At 44.6% G+C, this 25027-nt stretch overlaps 1 protein-coding gene across 9 annotated transcripts in view; it reads left to right on the top strand.

Annotated features, from left to right (window-relative positions):
* Nucleotides 1-25027, top strand: part of CLASP1 (cytoplasmic linker associated protein 1) — a 267488-nt gene that overhangs the window by 223937 nt on the left and 18524 nt on the right. For all 9 annotated transcript variants that reach the window (XM_087819914.1, XM_087819916.1, XM_087819919.1 and 6 more), the window contains 5 exons: nucleotides 97-203; nucleotides 8779-8929; nucleotides 13748-13994; nucleotides 16355-16545; nucleotides 18175-18303. In XM_087819914.1, coding sequence (XP_087676040.1) covers nucleotides 97-203; nucleotides 8779-8929; nucleotides 13748-13994; nucleotides 16355-16545; nucleotides 18175-18303 — 825 coding nt within the window. The remainder of the gene's footprint in view (nucleotides 1-96; nucleotides 204-8778; nucleotides 8930-13747; nucleotides 13995-16354; nucleotides 16546-18174; nucleotides 18304-25027) is intronic.

The following is a 25027-nucleotide window of genomic DNA, read 5'->3' as shown; positions in this document are numbered from 1 at the left end:
CCCATGTATTTACATTTGGGTTAAAAGGCCAAGGGAAAAGTGGACCATATTCTGTATTAGCCCTGGAGTAATGATGCTTATTCTGCCTTCACCCAGGGCTCTCCGAGCAATACAATTGGCCGGACTCCCTCCCGACACACCAGCAGCAGGACCAGCCCCCTGACCTCACCCACCAACTGTTCCCATGGGGGCCTGTCTCCAAGGTAATGCAGGTTCAACAGACGTGAAGAAACTGAAACACCCCAATGTCTGTCTAGCCTATTTTTATATTTTTGACCAAGCTTAATATCAAAAAGCGTGTGGGGGCCAGGATTCTAGTCCTCAGTCAAATCCTAACAGAATTATCTTGGGCAGAGTGGCTAACTTCTACAGGGAAACGAGTGGTTTGTGCTGAATGTTCTCTGAGATTCTTCTAGCTCTAAACACTTTCCAGTACCTTAAAGATTTTGAAACTGAAAAGTTACATTTAGTTCCGCTACACATAGAAATCACTGGAAACTCATCACCAGTTCCCTAAGTGGTGGAGCACTTGGAGACAGTGTTTAGTCCTTAGAGCCTATCCACCCATAGTCTGGGGTAGTTTTCCAACTGAGTGGCCATCCCAGGCATAGTTGCTATCATTGAGGGCGCACTTTGAAAGCCGAATGCTGCTGTGGAGGAGGGAGTGAGATCCTGAGGACTGAATTTGGATCAGCATTTTCAGACTCATGTGAACGTCAGCCTTACAGAGTCTGAGGCAGTGCCTGAAGAAGAGAAAGTGCTCTACCTTGAGATCATGAGTGACCCCTGCGCTACCTGGCCAGAGTCTACAGCAGTCTCTGCACGGTAGCTTTAGTGGCCTCCTGGCATGTGTTGGAGGCCCCCATGGCCTCCTCTCAGAGAAGTGAGTCTCTAGGCCAGACTTCCTAGGTAGGAGCCAGTGCCTGGACCTGCAAGGGTCTATGCTGTCATAGGTGGTGGTGTCTACAAGAAGCCCAGATCTTTGGGATCACGGACAAGGAGAATCAAGGGACTGTGTCTTAAGGTTGCTGACATCAAGACCTTAAAATTATAAGAAAATACCACAAGTGTGCCATTTTCCCTTTAAGGATTACCTCTTCAGTAGGAAGGTAATCAAAACATGAGTGCCTTTAAATTTTGATTTTTAAATGATCAAAGTCTCCCATACTCCTCTCTTCTTCGGTTCTTCAGTTTATCATATAAATGTTTTGGGATACATCAAATTTGTATTTTTCTCTTGGTGAAACAAAATATTTTGTAGACTTACAGTATCCTACTGTCTTTATTGCCTTAGGTTTAATCACCCTAAGCCTAAGCCGCCCCTCGCGCCCCCCCCCCCCCCACACACACACAATAAGTAGATTAAAGTATGATGTTACATCTCTAAACCTGGTCTGTTGTCATGACTGAGCAAGCTACTCTCATTAGACATTTGAGACTGGAAACTAATGAAAATATGTCTGACTTTCCCCAAGTGTGACTTAGGCTTAGCCACAGATTGTTTTTAATGTTAACATCTATGTCTGTATCTAAAGTGTATGACTGTCTTCAGGGGTCAGTGCTGACAGTAAAGTCACAGAGGTCTCTGTCTTGGTGGGGAGAACTTTAGGGAAAACTTTGGTTCTCTGTAAATTGTTGCTTTTGTCTCAAAGTGATACTTTGCTATATTAATGGGAAATCTGTTCTTTCATAATAACAAATCCTAAGTTTTAATTATTTTGTTATGCAAAGGGCACATTCTTTAGGTAATAAGCAAAAAGTAAAACTCAAATTTAGTATTTTATTAAATGTGCTAATAGTCTAAAAGATTGTTGGGAGCTGCCACCATAATTCATCAGAACTAAGAATTGTCTAAGTATCCATCTCAGGGATCCACAAATTATTAAAAATTTTAATTTATTTTTCATTCTTAATTGGCCTGACTTTAATGTTGACTGTTAGGGTTTGCAGGTTAGTGGAAGAAATGAAGAGATTTATTTTCTATGTTAAAACATCCAAATGTGGCCTAAATATTTTTTCTCAAAAAATTCTTTAGGGAATTATTTAGTTGTGTAGTTTCTTTCTTTTTAAAAACAATGTTCCCTAGTCACTGCTTAACTAGCCAGATGGCCTTGGCCAAGTTTATACTCATAGGAGAAATGACTTTCTCAACTAAAGCTGTCCCAAAGTAGAAAAAACTGCCTCACAGCATCATATCTGGAAATATTCAAATAGGCTACATACTTCCTACCAGGAAAGTTATAAGAGAAAGGAACTCTTGCACTAAATAGGAGAATGGATTAGGCTACCGACCTCTGGGGAGGTATAACCAGTTCTCTCTAAATAGGAGAATGGATTAGGCTACCGACCTCTGGGGAGGTATAACCAGTTCTCCCGTGTAGGACCTCAGCTGCTTTCTGGTGCAGTGCTCTTGAAACGCTTATTTTCTGCAACCTGCATTCTTTTGAGTCAACCATATATGATAGTAGCTTTTCATTCTTAAGGGGAGAAGTTATTACTGGTTATAGGACTATTTTTTTGTCCAAAAATTCTATACTTGGATCATGGTGGTAATAAGGAAATATTCTAAAATGATGAGAAAATCTACTTTGGTAGTTTTTTAAGAAATCACTACTGAAGAAGTCACTTTTATTAAGCCAATAGTACTAGATAAGCCATAGCTGCAGGTTAAGCTTTGTGAAACATTCCGTTATTTCTGGGTGAGGGAGGAATTACTGCTTATATGCAGCTAGTAAACAAACACTGCTGAGTATTTGGAGAGGAGTCTTAGGACTGCAGTTTTCCATCATTGAACACTTTTACCCAGTAGGATTTATGTTGAATGACAAACAGAGTTACGAGGCCTTTAGAAATTACATGAAACCACTTCCTTGAAGAAAAGAAAGTGTGTGGCCATCCTCCCTCTGGGGCTTGGCAGGCGTGCCGTGGAGCAGAGGGGCACTGACTGGGTGACCTGTTGCCCCTGGCAGGCAGAGGCCACTCTGGGTGGGTTTCCTGTGTCCCCCACCGGAGGGCCAAGGCCATCCATAGAATCACGGCAGGCTCAGTGGAGACGGCCCCTCGCGGGAGGAGTGGGGACCCACTTCACCCTCTGCCTGGTAGCGGAGCTCCAGCCGCGATAGTCATCCTCCCCCCACCCAGTGTGTGACTTAGAGACTGTTTTTAGGCCCTTTAATGCCACAGTGACTCTCATCTCCACACTTTATTTTCCTTACAAAATGTTGCCATAACTGTCCTCAGGTGGAGATAAGCTTCATACCTACTGCTCTGAGAGCTGCGAGGAAGGCCAGCCGCAGGCAGTACTGCTGTGCAGGGACTGTCTCTGATACCAGACTCCACCCAGGCCTCATGTCACATTTCCAGCCCGTCTGGCTCACCCCTTTCCCAAGTGTCCCTGGTTCTCCCCAATTGTAGCAGTTGTTAGAACTCTCTGGGGGGGCCTCTTACAAGCCCAGGTTACTTAGTGACATCTGTGAAGTGCAGAGGAACATTTGTGTTCTCAGATGAATTGTAATTTTCGTATTAGGTGATACGAGTAGAGGAATTCAATTTTGGCTCCCCTCTCTCTGAACTGGCCAGCTGAGAGCTGGTGCCCTAGTCTTCTAGTGGCGATGCACCTCTTTCAGAAGGAAATGGCTGTGGCAGCCTCAGAGCTCCCATCTGATTGAATCCCAGCCTCTGGTCATGTTCTCTGAGTCTTCCTGCTATAGTCCCTTTGGTCCCATTTGAATTAAGGCCCATAATTTCTTCTTTGATTCTTTGTAAAATAATTGATTGCATAATCTGAAACTGAGCGTCCATATACTTTTTAAGTGCCTGTAATGTCCTTCCCAATGTAGGTGCACACGCTTTACACTTGCACTCGGAATCTCACGTGATTTAAAAATGTAAATGCATGATTGAGAGGGAAAGGATTAAACAGTCTTATTAAGGACCAAATTGTAAAGCAGAACATGTTCTTTTTCTCTGTATGGTGAAGTATTAATTTTGCTCCAATGAATTTTGAGAGAACTTTGCCAAGGAAAGGGGAGGCTCTAAGACACTTAGAATATAGCTTCCTCCTCCCCCCTTCCTCCTCCCTTCCCCTTTGCCTTTTTTTGCTTCTCTCTCTGATTCTCCTCTTCTGATCACTGCAGTCGGTTATGGGGTTGGAGTGCCGATGGGCTATCGAAGCACCCACCTCCCTTTTCTCAGCCCAACTCCATCCCCACCGCTCCCTCCCACAAGACTCTCAGGCGCTCTTACTCTCCCAGGTAACAAGCTACCTGTTAAACTTGTCTGAGGTGTCACAATATTATTGCGTTTCCAAGGTCGTCTCAGTCTTTTGGAAAGCCTCTCAGCTGCCTCCATTGCCTCCATTGTGGTCCCTGCTTTGGCTTAGACTAGCAGGAGGAGAGCCTTGGTGAGAAGTGTGAGCAGGTGTGTGATCTTTGTCGAACCTCACTAGTATGGTTCCTACCATATCACAAGGACAGAGGACCATTTCATCAGTGTCTCCTATGGCAAGCCTTCCAGCCCAGTGTGGTGCTCAGCCCCTACTCCCCAGAAGGCTCCCAGGCAGTGCATGAAGTCAAGGCAGACAACAGTGTGGTTTCCTTAGCAGTCTTCTCAGGTGTACAAGGCATTCCCACTAAGAAGCAAGTCAAACTATACCTGCAGCTCTCAGTCCTGCTAGTGATTGTGTGGACTGATAACTTTTTTAATGTCCTGTCACCTGTGATAGTCTCAGGAAACAGATCCAGAAGGGAAGGACATTATTTACATCGCAGTGAAGGAGCCCTGCCTCCAGGCAGAAGAGCTGTTGGTATCCTCACAAACCCCTGGGTTAATGTGACAATGCTAATGAATCTGGAAGAAGGGGTGGGGCTTCCTTCAGATGGTAAATCTGTGATAGAGAGCAAGGGTCACATGTTCCTACAGAAAGCTGGAGGGTCTCTTAGGCATTTTTTGTTTTTTTTTAAATATATCTGTACTGATTTCAGAGAGAGGAAGGGAGAGGGAGAGAGGCAGAAACATCAATGATGAGAGAGTCATCATTGATCAGCTGCCCCCCGAACACCCCCCACTGGGGATTGAGCCTTCAACCCAGGCATGTGCCCCGACTGGGAATGGAACCGAGATCTCCTGGATCCTAGGTCCGCCTGGGCAGCTCGTAGGCACTTTTTATAAAGGTTCAGAGACCAGAGAGTCCCTCCCCTGAAAGGTGCAGTTATGGGAGCCAATGCTGTGTTTTGTCTGATGAGCTTGTGCCCTCTGATAGGTTAGGTAAGCGCGAAGCACTTCTGAGCGCTGCAGGGAGCTTTGGCACAGAAGATTCACATTCCTGCTTTTGTGTCGTCAACACAGCGCGGCTGTACATAGTAAACAGGTCAGCTGAATGTTTTAACAACATCCTTCTTTTGAAACCTACAGTTCTAAAAGTAACTTCTGAAGTATGCAGAGAATCCTGTACGACGTAGACACGCAAGGTTAGGGCAAGGGCACACTCACAATGGGGTGTCACTGCTGTCCTCTGTGTTAATAAAGCACTTGCTACACTTCCTTTTTCTTAAAAAAGATTAATTAGGCCTCAAGGTATAAGATCAGTTTATTAACCATCTCCCAATATACTGACTGTGTGCCCTGATGGGCTCTAGCTTCACCCTCAGCTGGCCTTTCCAGCCAGCCAGCAGGACTGCCCTCCAGAGGATACCCTGCTCCCAGAGCCATCTCCCACACATGCTCACAGCAGTCAGCTGGTGCTCAACAATGCCTATAACTTCTGGTAACCGTTGGTGGGAAAGAGAGATGACTAGAGATTTTACATTTAGAAAACCTTGCTTACATAAAACTAAGAGTAAATCTCTGTCTCTTTGTGCCAAAACCGTATTTATTTCATAACAAGAACAGTTATCCTTTTTCGGTACCCTAGAATCTTTTCCCTACAAAATAACAAAGACCGTCTAAGGAGGCAGTTTCTGTTTTCTTGGAGACCTGACCTCATGCACCTCCTTGCCTGTCGTAGGAACCCCTCAGAGCAGGGCAGTCCAGAGCTTTACTCTGCTTCAGTGTTGGGTGACTGACTGCCTGGCCTTAGGTCAGTGACTGTTGGCCGATGGAGCATCTCTTCCTAATCTAAAAGATCCTAAGGAGACCTTTCTGGGCTTTAATCACAGTGTGTACAGGTGACCAGGGCCTGGCCTTTACCCTGAAGGATGACGCCCTAGAGTTGTCTCTGAGCTGAGTGTGGGACAGGCGACGGGCCAGGGTCCTTTCTGAGTGAAGCTTCTGCACGTCTCATCGTTGGGCTTGTTGGGACCACAGTGTCTGCAGTTCCCTGATGACAGCATTCACGGGAGTTTCCTTTTTCTGTATGAAATGAGGACTCATAGGTTGTATTTGAAAAAAGACATCAAGCCAAAGCATAAAATAGCAAAGAAAGTAGCACCATTCCTGTCAGAGGAAAACAAGGGTCTGTCTCACCTGGAGCTCACAGTTTTTGCTTCCTGCCAAGGAGCCGCTTCCAGACCTCAAGCCACGAGTCTAAGAGAAGCGGCACCACAGCTGGGATTTGGTCATGCACATGCGCGCCTAAATTGGAGTCTGAGTTGCTTTATTAATCGAAAGTAAGAAGGAGGAACATTCACTGGCAGAATCCTTTATTTTCTTATTTTAAAAAGAGACTACTATAATGCTAAAGTTACTTGAAATGAAATGGTTTAAGGTTCAGATTAAGAAAAATGAGATGAATTCTGGGAAAGCTAACATCATCTGAAGCGACATGGAAAATAATATTGTGACATCCCTTAAAAAGCGGGACGTCCTGCTGGGCTTCCCTTGTCCATCCCATCACTTTTCCTTCATTTTGCATGGGCCATGTTATTAGTTTTGGTTGTTTTATTCCAAGTTTTTTAAGACATCGTTTTACATCTCGTATACATATTTTTTGTTTGAGCTATACTCAGTCTTTATATATTAAAAACCGTGTACTGGCCAGATGTATAAATGCTTTTGCTCCTACATAAGTGGTATCGTGGTGCTGGGGGATGGGGGGCAGGGGGCTTCGTCACATTAAAGGGACATTCCTCATAGATGGAGAACCTTGGGAACTTAGAAGGGGTGGACTTCGTGAATTCTGTTCACATTTTCTATCCCACCTCCTGTCAGTGTATCCATGGAATTTCATCTGTTTGTTCCTTTTTGACGCCAGAGCCAGTTGTTGAGTTGGTGTGTAGTTTTGTGAACTGTTCAAGTACAGTTGGGGTGTGCATTTTCTTTCATCAGAAAAGTGAGTTCTATCTTGGGCAGGTTTTGCAATTTTAGGTAGATAGCTTCCATCTCTAAGGGTGAGTTCAATCTTGTGCCCCAGCAGAACCTGACTAGCCTTAGAAAACACTTGGATTGTTGCAGCCTCAGGCCAACCTACCTACTCCTAGTGAGAACTGCCCAATTCTCATCTTCCTCCCCCACCCAAGCCTTTAAAAAAACAAAAGACAGGGGAGGGGCTTAGTAAATGTTATTTGTTTTTAAGTGATAGGAAACGTTCCTTGTGAGAATATACAGGATTGATTGTGTTGTCCTTAGGAAGGGCTCCTGCCAGTGGTTTTTAACTTCAGTGATTTCTCCCTAGAGGAACAGAGAGGTTGCTGTCCTTAGTAATGCTGAGCGCTTCCTTATATACAGCCAGGGGTACTTTAAGCGTCCCTAGCTCAAGATTTTCTGCAAGCTACATTAGATCAACTTACCTATTCTCTTCCTGGATTTTTTTTTAAATAAGTGACATCTAAACTGAGTTACAGTTTTGACTTGCCCTTTGCTGATTGTTGCTTCATGTTCTGCTTTCTTTATACTCGTGTATTTATCCATGTTTTTTTTAATATTTTTTGTGAGGGGCAGTTGATGGTTTTTGTTCTTAGGATCTTCTGTTTCTGTGCATTCGTCAGACACCTAAAGGCCACTTGTTGACACACTGCATTACACCAAAGGCTTTTGAGGATTTTTGCTTCATTTCATTTTAACTATGCTAAATCTTTTAAAAGGATAGCAGTTGGCATCACATTGTCCCTTAAGGGACAAATATTTCTGGCTTTTTGAAGTGCTTTTAGACATCTTCCTAGAATCTGACTCATCTTTATAAGATCGGTTTTTATTATAAAACTCCAGGTACAAGCATCTCTACAGGTTTGATATTCCCAGCAGGCTCCTAGGTTAGATGACAGAGTTAGACTCTCGGGAGCCCATTGGTAAGGTGGAGCTGACTTTGAGTTACAGGGTTGGTTTTTTAGTTTTTTAACACAGGATTTTATTTACGTTTTTGATACTGGTGAGCATAACCCAACTTTGTGAAGTTATGTCTTTGCTCCTCTGAAATTTGTAATACTAGTTTTATTTTGAAGTGCTCATTCCTCTTAATTTAAGTTTGTACATTTGAGACCAGTTAACAACCAAACTACTTTTTTTCATCTTCAAGATACGAAAGTTGCTTTTTCACTTTGATTACCTCACGCATTCTCAGTCACCAGTCCCCACTCTGAGTTCCTGCATTTCCGTGGTTATTGGTCATTGTTCCCCACTGGTTCTGAGTGCTGGTGTGGTGTGTGTAGGACCAGGTTTGACAAGGAGGATGTGTACTTGTCCAGCAGTGGTGCTCTGATAAAAGACGTCTTCTTTTCATTCCAAATCTCCTAAAGAAACAAAACTATAATACCTTTCTACATAAATTATTGGAAGAAATGTATGCACATATATCAATTCTCTGCATATGCCTCAGTTTAAGAAAGAAAATATTTTGATCTTTAGCATGCTGGACTATGATACAGAGAACCTGAACTCTGAAGAAATCTATAGCTCTTTGCGTGGAGTTACAGAAGCCATTGAAAAATTTAGTTTTCGAAGCCAAGAGGATCTGAATGAGCCAATTAAACGAGATGGCAAGAAGGACTGTGATATTGTAAGTATCTCCAGGCTAATCGAGAACTGTATATCGATTAAGTGATAATTAATGATTCCTCTGAACACTGACCACTGTCATTGCTGAACTTCATCATTATTTTTAGCCTCTATGAGAGTATTCCTTTTAGAGACCCAAGGCAATTTTGAGTTACCCTTGTTGTCTTTGTGAAGGATGTTAAATGCCTTTTGTTGCGCTGGACATATTTTTGTTCCCATGATGTGATAAAAATAGCCTGAATCCGTTACCAGCATGGCTACCTGGGAGCCCTAGTCTCAGGCAGAGGCAGGCAAATAAGCAGGAGGTTGTGGTTTGGTGGGTGGCTGGGGCTCAGCACCAAGACCCAACATGGCCAGTCCTGGTGCCCAGGATGGATCTGCAGAAGAGATGACTCATCCTCTGACTTGAAGCATGAAGGTTGAGGAGGAGAGTGTTAGAGCAGGTGTGAAAAAGTGAGAGATGGGAGTGGACATTGTAGGAGCCCCTGGGGGTTGCTGAAGTGGAGCGAAAGAGCATGCTGTGTCTTGGGGGAAGCTTGGAGAAGAGGCTATAGAGATGGGCTTAGGAAGGTCTCACCCAGGGGGATTTTCAGGCAGTGTCTTGACTCTACACTGGGGACACTGGAGAGTCTTTGAAGGGTTTTTAACCAGGGAAGTGACATGGTCACATTAAGTTTTAGAAAGATTGCTGTCACTCAGATGGAGAATTCCAAGGAATTTGGATTGAGTGGGGGAAAGCAGAAATAGATGAGTTACAAGTCTGACGGACTATTGAGTAGGTGCTGGTGCAATTCAATGAGAAAATGTCATAGGAGGAGGAAAAGAGTATATGGTAACCCCTTTGGACAGTAATAAATTCATTTTTGAATATATGTGACTTGCAAGGCCTGTGGTATCCAAGCAGACATATCCATTAGCCTCTGGATATACCTGTCTGAAGTTTAGGCTGTGAATTAGGCTGGAGATAGAGACTTGATTACCTAGTTGCTTGGTGATAACTAAAGAAAAGTGAGTGAAATCAACCAGGTAAAGGTAAAATCCAAAGGAGCATCGACACTAAGAAAAAGACAGGAGAATAAAGTTGGAAGTAAAGCTGTAAAGAGGATGGGGAGATCCAGAAAGTATGGTGTCACAGAAACAAGGGGACACTTTCAGGAAGAAGGCTCTAGCCAGGCGGTTCAAGCTGCGTGTGGTCATGATCACATCAGGTCAGTTATGGAGAGAAGGGGCTCCATTGGATTTTTTAAATTTACTATTTACATTAAAATTCTGTGTTAACCTAAAATACATAAAACTCGCAGTGTTTTGCTATAGAGCAAAGACCTTTTCTTTGAGAATGGGCCCACTGCTTACACTTTCCTATTCTCCTTAAGTAAATTTTACACATAGTCACAGTCCACACTTTACAAATTTAGTTTCTTCCAGGAGCCCCTTGGATTTTGTGAGCAGAGTTCAGAGCAGAATTGAGAGTTGAAACAGATTACAGAGGGTTGAAGTGTGGCTCAAGTAACAGACAGGAGAGGTGCAGGTGTTCAGGGGCTTCACATGGGAGAGACTCGCCTGCTTGAGTGCTGATGGGGCCAGGGGAGAGGAAAAGGCTGACTGTGCAAGGGAGGGGAGTGGATGATTGGTGGACACAGGTCCAAGGACGTGGGTAGGATGGGCCTTGGGCGCTGGTGGAGGAATTGGCCTGAGTCAGGAAGGAGGGTGAGCAGGTTTTGTTTGGGAGCAGGAAGATGAGGGGGTTCCCTATGACAGCTCCCACCTTCTCTGGGCAGTCAGTGGAAAGAGGCCAGGGACTCGGTTGTGGTGAGGAAAGTGGAAAAGCTTTCCAGAGCAACTGGTGGGGCTGGGGAAGGGCTCTGATTAGCGAACAGAAGTCCTGCCGGGAACAGTGGAGGCTCTGGGAGAAGGTGAGTGCCTGAGGCATTCCCCTTCCCAATTACAAATGTAATATATAGCCAACATAGAATATTTGGAAAATGCAAAAAGGGAAGAAATCACCATCTCTAGAGATCATGAACGTTAACGTTTTACTGTGTATTTTTCTATTCCTTTATGTGTTAATATGTTTTGGGTGTATGCAGAGTGTTTTTAAAGTAAAAGTGACATAGTGTGTGTCCTGTCTAGCACAGGATGTGAGCACTTTCCCTGTCATTGCTCTTCCATGTGAATTTCTGTGGCTGGATGGTAATTCATATGGTTATACCATAGCCATCCTCAGTACCCTGCTTTGGAACATTTAAGTGTTTGCGACTTTTTAAAGCATAAAAATACTCTGATGAGAGTTGGAAGGAATGAAGCATGGTAGTGAGAAAGTAAACAGCCTGGTTCAAGAAGCCTCAGCTCTGTCAGGGGTGGGGAGAGGGGGAGGACTGGAATGTGAGAGCTGCAAGACTAGAAGGAGAATTGAGCACAACTTTCACACCTAATGTTGTAGAGATGGGGCTGTTCCTGCTGGAGGGTGTGCCTCGGAGGTGGAAGCATAAGAGGGGGAGTGAAAATCAGAGTTGAGGTTTAAAACTCAGTGTCTTGGCCCCTCATTACCAGATTTTTAACTAAGAGGCTGAGGTAGATATAAAACTGTTGAATGTGAACCTCAGGAGCCGGCCTCCTTCCTCGTGAGCTTGACCGGTCTAATGAGGTGGAAGTGCACAGGGTGGACGTCAGAGCCAGAGAAGACGGTTCGCGGAGGCAGAGAGGAGAGCATGGAACGCTGCGGGACAGTCCATCCTTAGGACTAGTTACAGGGGCACAACAGGACCTGTGCTGAGGTCCGTTTTACTTCTAGATTGTTCTGCTTTGTTTCAAGTAGACGTTACAATACTTAATGCCAGAAAGGCTGTGAGGGACTGGTGTTGGAGGGACTGGTGTCGTTGGCGGCATGGCAAGTTGGTGCTATCGTGTGGAGCTTAGCGAAGTTATATTTAGCAGAAGTGACTTTAGTTTCATATACTTTAATAGTCTAACTTAACAAACTCAGCAAAAGGAAAGAAGATAATTACTTTCACAGAGTAGTTTATTTTAGCATTATCTATAATGGCCAAAACTAAAGAATTAGTAGAAGGGGAATAGTTCAGTAAATCTTATTAAAACACAAGTAGAAATAGTGGTGTGATTAAACATTATGGTTATAAACCTTTATTTATGAGGGGCATGCTTATGTTATGAGGAAAACAAAACATGGTAGTGTGTGCTGTAAAATCTGCGTGTAGACAAGGACGGGGGATAAGCGAAGTTTAAAAAGTAAGATTTTTCTGTTAAAAGTGATTAGGATTAGGATAGTTTAGCTTTATATTTTAAATGTCTTTAATCTTTAAAACTCCCCCTTTATAAATGATTTTTTTTCATTATAACAATGCTTTATTTTTAGAAGAATTACAAAGAGAAAAAAATTAAAATCATCCATGAATTATCGTCCCTGTTAAGTCATTTTGTTCATATCCATGCATGTATTTTATATTAGTAATTGTAATTATATTAGTATACAGTCTTTTTTGGGGGAGTTGTTAACCAAATGCATTCTAGCAATTTCACTAGATATAAATCCAAAAAAGTTGAAAGGAGAGACTTGAACACATGTTTCTATGCCATTGTTCATAGGAGCATTATTCATAATAACCAAAAGGTGGAGCAACCCAGGAGCTATCAACAGATAAATGGATTTTTAAAATATGATGTGTAGGTGCAGTGGAATATTCACATTGCAGTGGAATGTGGCACTGGAGTGGTCACATTCATAGAGATGGAAAGTAGAACAGTGGTTACAGGGCTGGGAGGGGCGGGGCTGTTATATAATGGATACAGAGTTTTAGTTAGGAAAAATGAAAAATTTTGTCCAAAATCTAACATAGTGGTAATGGTTATGCAACATTGTGAATGGATTTAATGTCACTGAATTGTACACTTGGAATTAAGGGATTAAAGTGATGTGTGTATTATACCACAATTTATAAAAAACAAATGCATAAGCACCAGTGCAATCTGGCTGCCTGAAAATGTTTTTACTCGTTTTTTAGTCGCATGTCTGAGATGAGGAGGATAGTTTTGCTTTGTTCCCAGCAGTCAGCGGTACTTGCTCTTATTCCAGTGCCACCCTGCAAAGGGTACCAGAGGGCCATTGTGCTCAGGAGAAAGGACCCCTGAGAGCGAAGGCAGTCAGGAGCATGACACACACAAGGGACAGGTTCAGAATATATTAGAAAAAAGATTTTTCAGAAAATTGTAACTACCTGTTCTTTAGCCCAACATAAAGACCAGCTCTGAGAGTCAGAAACATCCACAGGAGCAGTGATCTGGAGGGGATACTGAGTCCTCCATTGTTAGAGATTATTAGCCATGGTTAGATATAAGGACTTCTCGGACAGTTGGACTGCGCTAGATCTTGTGACGGTATTGGCGCAAACTGGTGTTGTGTCGGGGCTCCGGTGAGAAAACCCTGGTGTTTGTAAAGAAAGTGATAGGCTACAGTGTTGGCAGGAGATTTCTAAGAGTGGGGATCAGGTGTGCAGGCTTTGTTCTCAAAGGACTTCCCAGAATTTCATGTTACTAATCTCTCAAAAAAATGTTTGAGTAAAGTTAATCACACATACAAAGTAAAATGGATTTTACCTGTAAGTTAATGAAAATATAAGCATATTCAGTTCCCTTTAAAGTAGTTTATGAATTAGATATTTACAAATTGAAATTCTAACAACTGTTCTTTTGTTCGTGGCCAGATTTCAAGTGAGAAATCTCTGACTCTTTTAATACTTCTGAAAATTTAAAGACAAGTTTGTTAAAAGTCCTAAAAAGGAACTGATGGTGTTTTGTGTTCCAGGTATCCCGGGATGGTGGAGTTGCATCCCCGGCCACCGAGGGCCGGGGAGGCAGTGATGTGGTGGAAGGAGGCAGAACAGCTCTGGATAACAAGACCTCCCTCCTCAACACCCAGCCTCCGCGCGCCTTCCCTGGGCCACGGGTGCGAGACTACAATCTGTACCCCTACTCGGATACCATCAATACCTATGACAAGACAGCCCTGAAGGAGGCCGTATTTGACGATGACATGGAGCAGCTTCGAGATGGTTTGTCTGTCTTTGTTTGATTGTCCCCCATCCAGAAGTTTCTTCCATGGGCTTCCCCTCTTGTCAGACCAACTCTCAGCATGCTGGTCAAATGGAAATGGAAATGTGGGGTCTGTTCGATTGTCCTTTGTTCAGCAGCTCCATGTTGAGCTCCTGCCATGTGCTTGGGCATGGAAGGCAAAACTGAGCAAAAGGATGCACAGTCCCTGCCCTCCAGAATCTTCCAGTCTCATCTCAGCAGCAGTCAGGAAGTGGACAGGTGCACAGGTGACCTCAGATTGATTGCAGCTGTGACAGCTGCAGTGAAGGAGACTGACTGTACCCACGAGGGAGGGCATCACCAGGAACCAGGGCCTGAGTGGACATGAGAATAGGGGAGTAGGAGTTAGCGAGGTGGGGAGCGAAGGCTCAGGCAGTCCTGGCACCCAGCTCAAGAGTGTGAGGCAGCTCTGCTGGGCCAGTGGGCTTGGGGTCAGGTCTGAAGCACCACTGGAGCTTGCTCCTCTCTCCACCCGCTGTCCTGGAACCGGAACTGCTTGGCGTTGGCTGCCTGCAGCTGGGAGATGGGCTGGGATGTGCACTGGCACTTGCATTGCCACGCTCATTGCTGCCCTTGTGTTTTACACACTGTCTAATAGACGTAGCAACTACTGTTCCATTCCACAGATTAGGAAACCAAGGTTCAGAAAGGTTAAGTTACATGCCCCGAGTGTAACGTACTCAGTATGGAATAGAACTAGCCTGGCTTTTATCTGACTCTGTTAAAGACCCATGTCCATTACTGAGGAAAAAGTGAGGAAGTATATTTTGGTATGATGGTATTTTTATTTGGAACTTAATTATTTGTTTTTTTACCTCATTGTTATGTACACATTTTGGTTTATTTCAACTTTGTGGTCATTTTAGCTGTCTGCCGTGACAAAGGAACTGCTTGAGCTAACGCTGACCCAACTTAGTGGTCTTTTTTTTTTAAAGCGTACATATATCTGTTTTGTTTCCAAGCCTGTTGTTTTGTTTGTTTTTAAACTTTGAATGAAAAATTAAATTAAAACTCTAAACAATTAGCATTCACTGAGTGCCTGCTGTGCGTCGTAAAGCGTGTGTCTTGCCAGGGACAGGGAGGTGAATGAGACAGTCCCTGGCACAGAGAGCTCAGGGCCTGTCCGGGGAACAGATTCACAAGGCACATGCGGGTGCAGAGGGCGCGGAAGGCCGAAGGCTGCGCTCTGTCTGTGGGGCCGGCGGGCGCGTGCTGACGTGGGGGAGACGGCCTCCGGGTGTGCGTGGGCGTCGAGTGGGGGAAGCATAGGCCACGGCTGTCAATTGCTCGTTGCTGGCGGGTGGCAGCGCAGTGCATCCCCACAGGCCTGTAGCCGGGCAGTAGGCTGTAGCACTGTCGGCTGGGGCTGGCACCTTCTGGAGCACTGAGCTGTTGCCTTTTGTTGCTCATAGAATTGGAGCATCATTTCACTTACCCACTTCTGGGTCTTGTTGACGATGGAACAGAGATTAGGATGTTAGTTGTTATTTACTCAGCAGCTGTATAATAAAAGACTTGAAGTAAAAGGGATAGTAGGGGGAGAATGATAGTTTTTTAACATTTCATACTTTCTTCTGAGTTTGTCCCCAATTTCAGAATCTAAGACAATGTGCTAATGCAAGTGAAGCAGTTCCTGATGATTTATCTCGCTTGTTTCTCCATCCTTTCTGTTTAAAGTGAGTTCAGAGTTGAGGTCTCTCAAAAGAACATGCAGAGAAAGATCTCTTCTGCCACGTAAACCAGGGCTCGAGTCCTTGCAAGTAATGACACTAAGAGATCTCGGGAAGCTGTACAGCCTCCCTTGGCTGGTGGTTATTTCTGTGCTGGTTCCCAAACTCCAGACGTTCCGAGAGGAAATGGATGTTGGTCAGACGGGACTTGTAAGCAGTGCCTTGAGGAAAGTGTGTACTTCCATGGGTGTGATCTTAGGAAGAGGCTGTTCAGTGGCAGGGCCTGACAGGACTGTCGCAGTGGAGATAGGGTTTGGATAAAGAAGGCAGTCGAGGAGGGGCTTTGGGAGGTTTCTTCTCTTGTCTGAATCGATCAATGAAACAGCAGGGGAAATAGAAGGGGAAAAGATGGTAAGGCAGGGTAGAGACATTGAATGTCAGTCCTTGATACCTGTTCTCACACCTCTGTTTTCATGATTCAATTGGTGGGATGACCTGCCAAGGGTGTAGAGTGAGGCCCAGGCCGCAGATCGAGGTGGAAGGCATGCTGGGAAGAGACTGGAGGGCAGTGGGAGGCTGGCCGCATCACTGAGGCAGCACTTGCAGCCAGCGGCCTTGCACAGTGACGTCTGTCTTTTGTGTCCCTCAAGTGCCCATTGACCATTCGGATTTGGTGGCTGACCTTCTGAAAGAGCTGTCCAACCACAACGAGCGCGTGGAAGAGCGGAAAGGCGCCCTGCTGGAGCTGCTCAAGATCACCCGGGAGGACAGCCTGGGCGTCTGGGAGGAGCACTTCAAGACCATCCTGCTACTTCTCCTGGAGACCCTCGGCGACAAAGATGTGAGGAGCCGTGTGTTCGTGCATCCCTTTCCCATGGGATGGGTTAAGTGTGTCCTGTGGGGTTGGGCTTCAGCTTTGTTTGGTACTGTGCTTCCTGTTTACATCAAAACATGTTTGAACTGTGTTCCGAGCACCAGGTAGTAAGGTTATGTTTTTGCAGACAGGCCCCAGCCTAGTTTATATGCATGTTTTTATAATTGGCTTTGTAGTTGTTGAGGGAAACTTGTTCCTATATCAGGTCACTTTAACACAAAATTTCTTAAAATGTCATTTTTTACCATGAGCTTTGTTTCATGTTTAATTGAGAAACAGAGAAGTTCCTTTGCTGCATTCCACCAAATTTTGTCTTGGTTCACCCCAGCGTATGTCACAGTTTCACTAACCCTAATGGTCAAACAACGGGTTCAGGAACCATGGATTGATATAATTGTCTATTATTTTCTATTGTTATTTTTAAAATAAAAGGCCCTTTTCACACTGTGACATTTAAATGAAGTTTGCAAACTAGGCATTTGCTGTATAGCTCTTAAAGGAGGGAGGGTCCAGTCAGAGCCCTGCCTCCTTGCCCCATGAAGCTGGTTTCATCTGCGGAGACGGGCATGATGTAGGGGTTGCTGAAGTAAACCGCACCCCTCCACGTTGGGCCTTGTGTGGGCCAGCAGAAATGAAAGTAGCCTGAATGTGCTGAAGAGCTCCACTGGCAGGACTGGGCGGAAATTGGACAGAGCCTGGGTCATGACCCGGGTCATGGTGGGGTGACTCGAATGGAAGACAGGTGAGCAGGAGAGTGGTGGATATCATGGTGACCCCATTGCTTTCTGATGCTTAGGATTAGTGGTTTGGTATAGTAGAGGGCTGAGTAAAGCTAGAAGAATGGTGATAAAAGGTCTGTGTTAACTTTTCTTAAAGTATTGGCTTCTGAGGCACTTCTCTGTGGTTGGGCTTTGTGGCCGGGAGATAAAATGATACCATGTGGAGGGTGCTGGATGGAGTGTTGTTCTGTGAATTGTACAGATGAGTGACAAAGAATCAGGATGTACTTTCTGGCTGTGTTTGGTATAAACTCCATTCTCTTTCATTGAGATTAGGGGTCTGTTTGGAATGGCTTTCCTCCAGACACATGACTTGGGCCTCAAGGTCCTTAGGCAACTCAAGGCCTATACAAATCCCCTCCCCCATGATCTCATCAGGCAGCAGACCTGGAATAATGACAGGCCTCCAGCTGTCCTTGGAGGGTTCACAGCCTTACAGGTCATGCAGTTGCTTTTTTCAGGTGCTTTTTACCTATCCTTTCGTACATCTGACAAAGGGTGGTTTAAGCCTCAGGAAATCTGGAAATCCCCCAGAGATACATTGTCCTCATTTGGTCTTCATTTGGCTCATTGAGAAACCTTCATTAGGTCCTTCTTAGGTGCTGGGTGCTGGGAATGTCACCACGGGCACAGGCCTGCCCTCATGGAGCTGGCTGTCAGGGAGCCCCTGTCAGGTCAGCAGTGTAATTGTGTGGAGGCACCTGCGGGTGCTGGGAAGCCCAGAGCTGGGTGCTCGGTTCTCTTAGACCCTGCCAACTGGTGCATGTGGTGAAACACTGTGTGGTGTGCTGATGTCTCCTTTTCCTCCTGTGCCCAGTATTCCATTCGAGCACTGGCATTGAGAGTTTTACGGGAAATTCTGAGAAACCAGCCAGCAAGATTCAAAAACTACGCCGAGCTGACGATCATGAAGACTCTGGAAGCCCATAAAGACTCCCACAAAGAGGTGAGCCAGGCCAGAGGCCCGGGAATGCTGAGACGAGTCTAGGGTACAATTGGTTGTGTGGGAAGAGAGGAGTGTCAGTCACTGTACGCCTTCAAAAAAGGAGTCCCTTCCTTTGAGCTCAGCACATGCTGTATGTAGGGTGAAATCCCAGGCTGCTATGGTGCCTGAGCGGCAGTGCAGTTCAAGGGTGAGTGCCACTTGGTGGGTTCCCAACTCCCTTTCCATGTGCACAGTGGGCTGGGCCTGTTCCTGGGGGGTTTCCCATGTCTGTAGTTCCCATTGCTTTGGTCAAAAGGAAGGCCTTTCATTTCCTCCTTGTGTTCAGCATCTGGCATTGTGATGTTGGAGATTGAGTTTGGTTTTGAAGATACAGACATCCTAGAACAAGTCCCAGACAAGTCCTTGCTCCAGAACCGTGGAGAACTTATTTCACCTCTGAGTCTCAGTTTCCTTATGTATAAAATAGAGATGGGTATTATCACCAAGTTTCTCGTGATAATTAAATAAGGCAGCCAGGGACGGTTCCTGGCCCAGCACTTAACAACAGGAGGTACTCTATTCGGTCAGTCTTCCTTCCCTTCTTCCCCTTGCAGTGTGTTTCTCCTTGGCTATGCCATACATCTTCTACCAGCTCCTAAACATTTGCAATGCTAGCAAACTGTGTCCTTGGTTCCTGGCACCTCAGATGCCTGTCAGAGAGCAGAAGGATATATTTTTAAAAAATGTGCCCAGCCGGGCATGGCCCAGCGGTTGAGCATTGACCTAGGATTCAGGCGATCAGGGTTCGATTCCCGGTCAGGGCACATGCCCAGGTTGCGGGCTGCAGCCGATCAGTGACTCTCTCATCATTAATGTGTCTCTCTCTCTCCCTCCCCCTTTCTCTCTGAAATCAATAAAGATATATTTTTAAAAATGTAAGGACCAGCCCTGGCCAGGTGGTCAGTTAGTTGGAGCATCGTCCTGTATACCAAAAGGTTGCAGGTTGGATCCCCAGTTGGGGTGCGTATGTGAGGCAGCTGATTGATGTTTCTCTCTCTCTCTCAAATCAATTAACATATCCTTAGGTGAGAATTAAAAAAAAATGTGAGGACCAGATAAACTAATATAGTCAACAAAATTATTCCTGGGTGAGGAAAGAGGATCTCAGGAGGTACCATAATTTGTCAGGTAATACATGGCGAATACTGGCAGAACCAAGATAAGAACCAGGTGGTGTGTCTTTTTAAGAGGAAACTGACTTGTGCTGACTTTGTTTTTTCTTTTTCTGTTTATTTTTTAAATCGCAATAACTTTTTAATGAAAATACATGAACAAAACAAAAACAAAATAAAATTGGTGCTCTTTTACATATATGAGGTCAATTGTTTCACATTGGAGGACTTAGGTAGAATGTGAAACTAAGCCATCTGCATTGTCTGGCACACTGGCTACCCCCTGAAACATGTCTGTCTTTGTTTTTTAATCGTCACCCGAGGATATTTTTTCCATTGCTTCTCAGAGAGAGTAGAAGGGAAAGGGAGAGAGAGAAATATCAGTGTGAGAGAGACACATTGATTGGTTGCCTCCTGCACGCACCTCAACTGAGGCCGGGGATCAAGCCTGCAACCTAGGTATGTGCCCTTGACCAGAATCAAACCCAGGACCCTTCAGTCTGTGGGCCAAATGCTCTAACCACTGAGAAATACTGGCTGGGGCTGTACCTGTCTTTAAAGTGGGCGTCCTGATCTTCAACTTTGAAACTGATGGTGGACCCTTAGAAGTACAAGTTAACAGAATTAAGTAATCCATTTGCTGTTTACTGTTTTCTTGAGGAATCTTACTATTTTTTTCTACAAAATGAGAAATTTAGGAAAGTTCTTAGGTGTGAAGTTCTTTAAATTGCCTGAGGGACAGAAGCAGGAAATACCTGTTGCTTAAAGTCCATTTAGGAGCACTCAGTTGCCATATAATTCCTATAACCCAGGGGTCTCCACGCTGCTGTTGCTGATGACCTGATAAGGCAGGTAGAGGAAACACTGTGTTCTGGAAGGAGCCCTGTGTTGGCAGGCCTCCTGCTTTGCATACTTTCAGACTCACCTTGACTTGGTTGCCCTTGATGTTTCCCTTATGAAACTTGGCTCTCGCTTTGCCAGAAGCTCGTCACTTGGGCACCTATATATGTAGGTGTTAGGTATGGTGGTTTTTCTTTTTCTTTTCCTTTAAAATTCTTCTAGGCTTTCTCTTATTTTAACCAATCTTTTCCTTGTTTTTGTTTTTTAGGGCAAAATAGTTTGTGTTGTGGCCATGATATGATATTATACCAATATTCCTCTAGTCGTACTTTCTCATAATTACATTCAAACATTTATTCAAACATTATTTGAACATTTATTGGAAAGGATCCAAAATATGTCTAGACCCAGTTATTATATCAGCCATAGAGAGGCAGTCTGTTTTCCTGTCTAATGAGTACTTCAGGGTGTGTCACCCTGGGACTTCCCTCTCATAAGATGCTAGTTGGTTTGGACTCCCAGACAGGACCCAGCCTTCAGCAGAAGAGGGGAGCACGAGACCGGGAGGCTGGCACAGGGCTGCCCTGGGCAACCTTGGCACCCATGGCCTCCCTTGCCCACGGTGGTGGTGGCACGCCATGGTGCACACTGTTGTTCTTCCTGTGGGTCTGTGGCAGTGAAGGGCAGCTTTTGAAATGCAGTTTCTAAAAATTGAAATTGGTCATAAAATCCCTTATGGAAGACGATATAAGGCAAAGCCAACATCAAATGGCTTATCGTCTTAGGAGCCATGGTCTGTTTTCTCAGGATCTTGTCAAAGGAGTTGTGCGTGCAGAACACCATATTTTTCAAATATTGGAAATGTACCAGGCACTAAATCTGTCTCAGGCATCATGCATCCTAAGCTAACATATACATTTTATAGTAAGCAAGATAGAGGATTTGGATGCCAGTTCGAGTTTTTCTTTTAAAAGGTGGTGTTTGCCAGCTTGGACGTGTTTTTGTATTTCCTATTTGAAGAAGTAAGTCTCTTTCAGTTCTCCAAGCCCTTGTTTTTATCTTTTTAGTAAATAAAATGTGCTTTAGCATTTCAGTGCCTCCTTAATGAAGTTATTGTGGTTTACAGTAGTGTAGATAGTGACCTTTTAAAATCTTTAGCCCATTTTCTGTTTCACAAAATAATTTTAACTCTTCTCATCTCAGTTTGTAATCTGTTCGTTAGGAATGGTGCAGAGTCTCGCCTTCGTTGATTAGAGAGGATTTAATAAAAGAACTCACACTGCGAATGAGATTCTCGGGTCAGTGTGAGTCACTAGTCGAGGTAGCAAGCCTCACTTTGAGTCTGGCTTCTGCCCCTCCAGCTCTGTTGTTTGTTTCCATCTTCTCCATACACCCTGTGTGAACAAGACTGTTGTGAGAAGTGAAGACAGTGACGTGGAAATGTACTGTGCTGCACACACACTGCTAGACACACACAGACTGTCATCAGACATCCTAATCCTTCCAGAAGACTAAGGTCTTGCTAAATAGTTGATATGCTAATTACTAATCGCTTTATACTCATTTAGTGTAAGAGAGGGTGTTGCTCCCAGTCATTGTGTCTTGAATACAGACTCGAAAAGAGCACCAGCTCCAATTCTTAAAAAGAATCTATAATTGAGACTGTTTGGTCATTAGTATATTCTGATTACACAGCCTATTAACAGGAAAACGTCACCATCCTTTACGTCCCTGCGCTGGAGTCTCCGTGTGTGAATCATCCACCCTAGCCCCAGGTGATGTGTCTTGTTTGGGAAGTTCGTTTTTAGGGAAATATAAAACAGCCATTGTTAAATTTCGGGGGGGGAGATTATTTTAAATCATTTCTAGTTAATTTTATGCTTTATGACTTGAAGGAATTAAAAAAAAATACCGGACCAAAATTATTTTTAAAATGAAAGAGAACTTTTCAGGGACCAGTGTTCTGGCTTCTGCTTCACCCAGTGAGCTTGGTGTGTCTCACGCAGTCCTTTTGGCAAATACCGTGGCCAGAGAAAAGTGTGGTCAGAAGGTATTTTAGTGAGCTGATTTGCTGCTCCAAATACCAGTTAAAACCACTATCCAGCCATGTTTTAACCAGACCCCTGTGCTCAGCGTGGCCCTCAGGAGCCTCTCGAGATAATCTTGCAGCCACGGGGTCAGTGGCTCTGGAGAATGCATTGTGTGAATTTGGAGAAACTATGTCTCTGGACCTTGGTTTTTCTTACCTGTTAGCCCAGGGAGTAGACTAGACGATTACTTGTGTCTGATCTAGCTTCAAGATAATAGAACTTGCTATTGAGTAACACGCCTAAACCTTCATAAATTATGAATCTATGAATCTCCAGTTTTTCATGAGCCCAATCTTGAGATGTGGCCAGAAGACCATTTTCCTTGTAAGTTATTACTTTTTTACAAAAAGAAAAAACCAGAAATCTGTATATTCATATAAGGGTTCAAAGTTGCTGAGCCCATAGTTTGGCTCTATTAGCACAAACTGTGGTGAATGTGTTATTATTGGAGGCAGGGGGATGGAGTGGGGCTGGGGAGAAATGCCCTAGTCTTCAAGGAGAGTTGAAAGGCTTTGACGTGGTTCCGAGTGAAGTGGGGGGGGGGAGAGTGCAGCTGCGTTAGGACCAGGGAGGGGGAGGAGGGAAGAAGAGGACTCTGCGGGGAGCCTAGGCACAGCGTACTAAGGCTGCCAGCTGGGCTTGGAAGGTGTGCTGGGGGTGTTGTGGAACCAAGACTGGAGGTGCCGTTTCCACTCCACAGGGTGGTTGTGAAGTGACTGGCACAGGGCCCAGTTCTGATGGCCACAGCTGCAGCCCGCTGTTTGTCAGGGCAAGGGGGTGCTTCCTCCTTTCTGGGGAGTGCTCTGATGAGCTGACCCTCCTTGGAACCAGATGTGACTCTTGCCCTTTGGCTCCTATAGCTTCAGAAAGAGCATCTTATCGAGAGAAACAGTTCATGTAGAAAGCAGTCCAGAGGCCATTACTTAATGTCAGAATCTTGGAGTTTGGAGTTTGAAGACCTAGGCAACATCCTGCTTTTGTGACTGATCTCCCTGGCTGTGATTGTGGGCAAACCCAGAAGCTCCCTGCGTTTCTGAAATGCGTGTGCATGCCAGTGACTTGGGGAGCAGGGGTGCACTGTGCCCACAAGGCGGCCCTGACATTAAAGTTAAGGGGGTTTGGTGGCTGACGCTGTGAAAGCCAAGGGCACTGTCTTTTACCCTCTTCCATTGCATAGACTGGTTCGAGGAGAATGTCTGAATTTTACACAAAGCAGGTAGAACTGCATTTCTCTAAATGTATCTAAGATTAAGATTAAGTGTAAAAACCCAGTGTAAACACAACTTTTACTTTGGACTCCTGCACCGGCCGAGTCTCTCACTACCTACACCTTCAGGCTGGAAGACGGTGAGTGTTTAGAGATGGGTGTGGAGGCGCAAAGGAGGAGCCTCCAGGACTGGGACACAGCCACCTTCTGGGCTCCCAGCCCCTCTGACTCCTCAGTATTGCTTCCCCTGTGGGCCCTAATTCAGATCCTTGGGGGGTAAAACATAGTAAGTCTCCCACCTAAGAGCCTTTGCACATTTGAAAATGGTAGATACTGTTGCCCTGAGTTTGCTTTTGCAGACACGGCGTGACGGCTGTGTGGTTCAGACTGTCTCATTCAGAATCGGCCTCCTGAAATGTTTGTGTGTGCGTCAAGGGAGAGTGCAATCAAGTAGGGGTAGAAGATAAGGCTTTGAAATCCAAAATAATGTAAAAATTCTTCATTCAGATTCACCCCTGCATTTTACTGATGAGGGAACTGAGGCCTAGAAAGTAAAGAAATTTTCCCTGAGATCCCGAGATGACAGAACCAGGCCCAAACTCTGATCTCCAGCCTTTGAACCTGGAGCTTTTCTTTCTCCCTCCTCCCACTGGATACTGCGCCTGGTTCAGTGAGGACTCACATGCTAGGTTCAGGCCACGTGGACACTGCACCTTGAATCCCAGAATTTATAGCAGAGCCTGTCTTTTACCAAAGACGCAGTTTGCAGGAAACTCATGTCAATCCTATTTTTATAAGGTCTTTCCAGCTTTTCCCAGGAGGTGGCGCCAAACATTTCCTTAGCTCCCAAGTGATCACAGAGCTAAACCAGGTGTATGTACCCCCAGGGAAGAGTTCTTCGATTCTGATGATCGTTTCTGAGCATTTACTTGATTATTTATTTATTTTTATTGAGCCACTTATTCTGATGTGTCTGTGACAGGGCAGATCAAACTTTGTGAACTTAAAACATGCCATCCAGACTTGGACAAGTTCTGTGCTCTAAAAGAAACCTTATCTTTAAGCAAACATGCATCAGTATTCTGAGTAATGATCTCATTTTCTTTAAAGTTGGATAAGGAAATTATGCTATTCTGAGCTAGACATTGTTATTTCACTAACTTAGAAAAGGAAGAATTCCTATGTTTCTAACCAGACTGTAGCAAAATCAACAGAATTGGAACAATTGTGGTAGCTTCAAGGTGGATTATGACTCAAAAGTCTACTTAATCCGCTGTCTCTCGTGCATACGCCCCGCCCTCTTTCTAAATCCTTGCCTCTCTGGCCACCTTGTCTACACACAGTCTCGCCCTCCCTCCTTTCTGTTGCCATGTTTACTTTCCCTCTGTGTGCTTACATTTCTAATCTTTGCTTCTTATGTTACATAGAACACAGGG

The sequence above is a fragment of the Miniopterus natalensis genome, chromosome 8 (genome assembly GCF_054644295.1).
Source record: "Miniopterus natalensis isolate mMinNat1 chromosome 8, mMinNat1.hap1, whole genome shotgun sequence".
Taxonomy (NCBI): domain Eukaryota; kingdom Metazoa; phylum Chordata; class Mammalia; order Chiroptera; family Miniopteridae; genus Miniopterus; species Miniopterus natalensis.
This window is presented reverse-complemented; position numbering and strand designations above follow the sequence as displayed.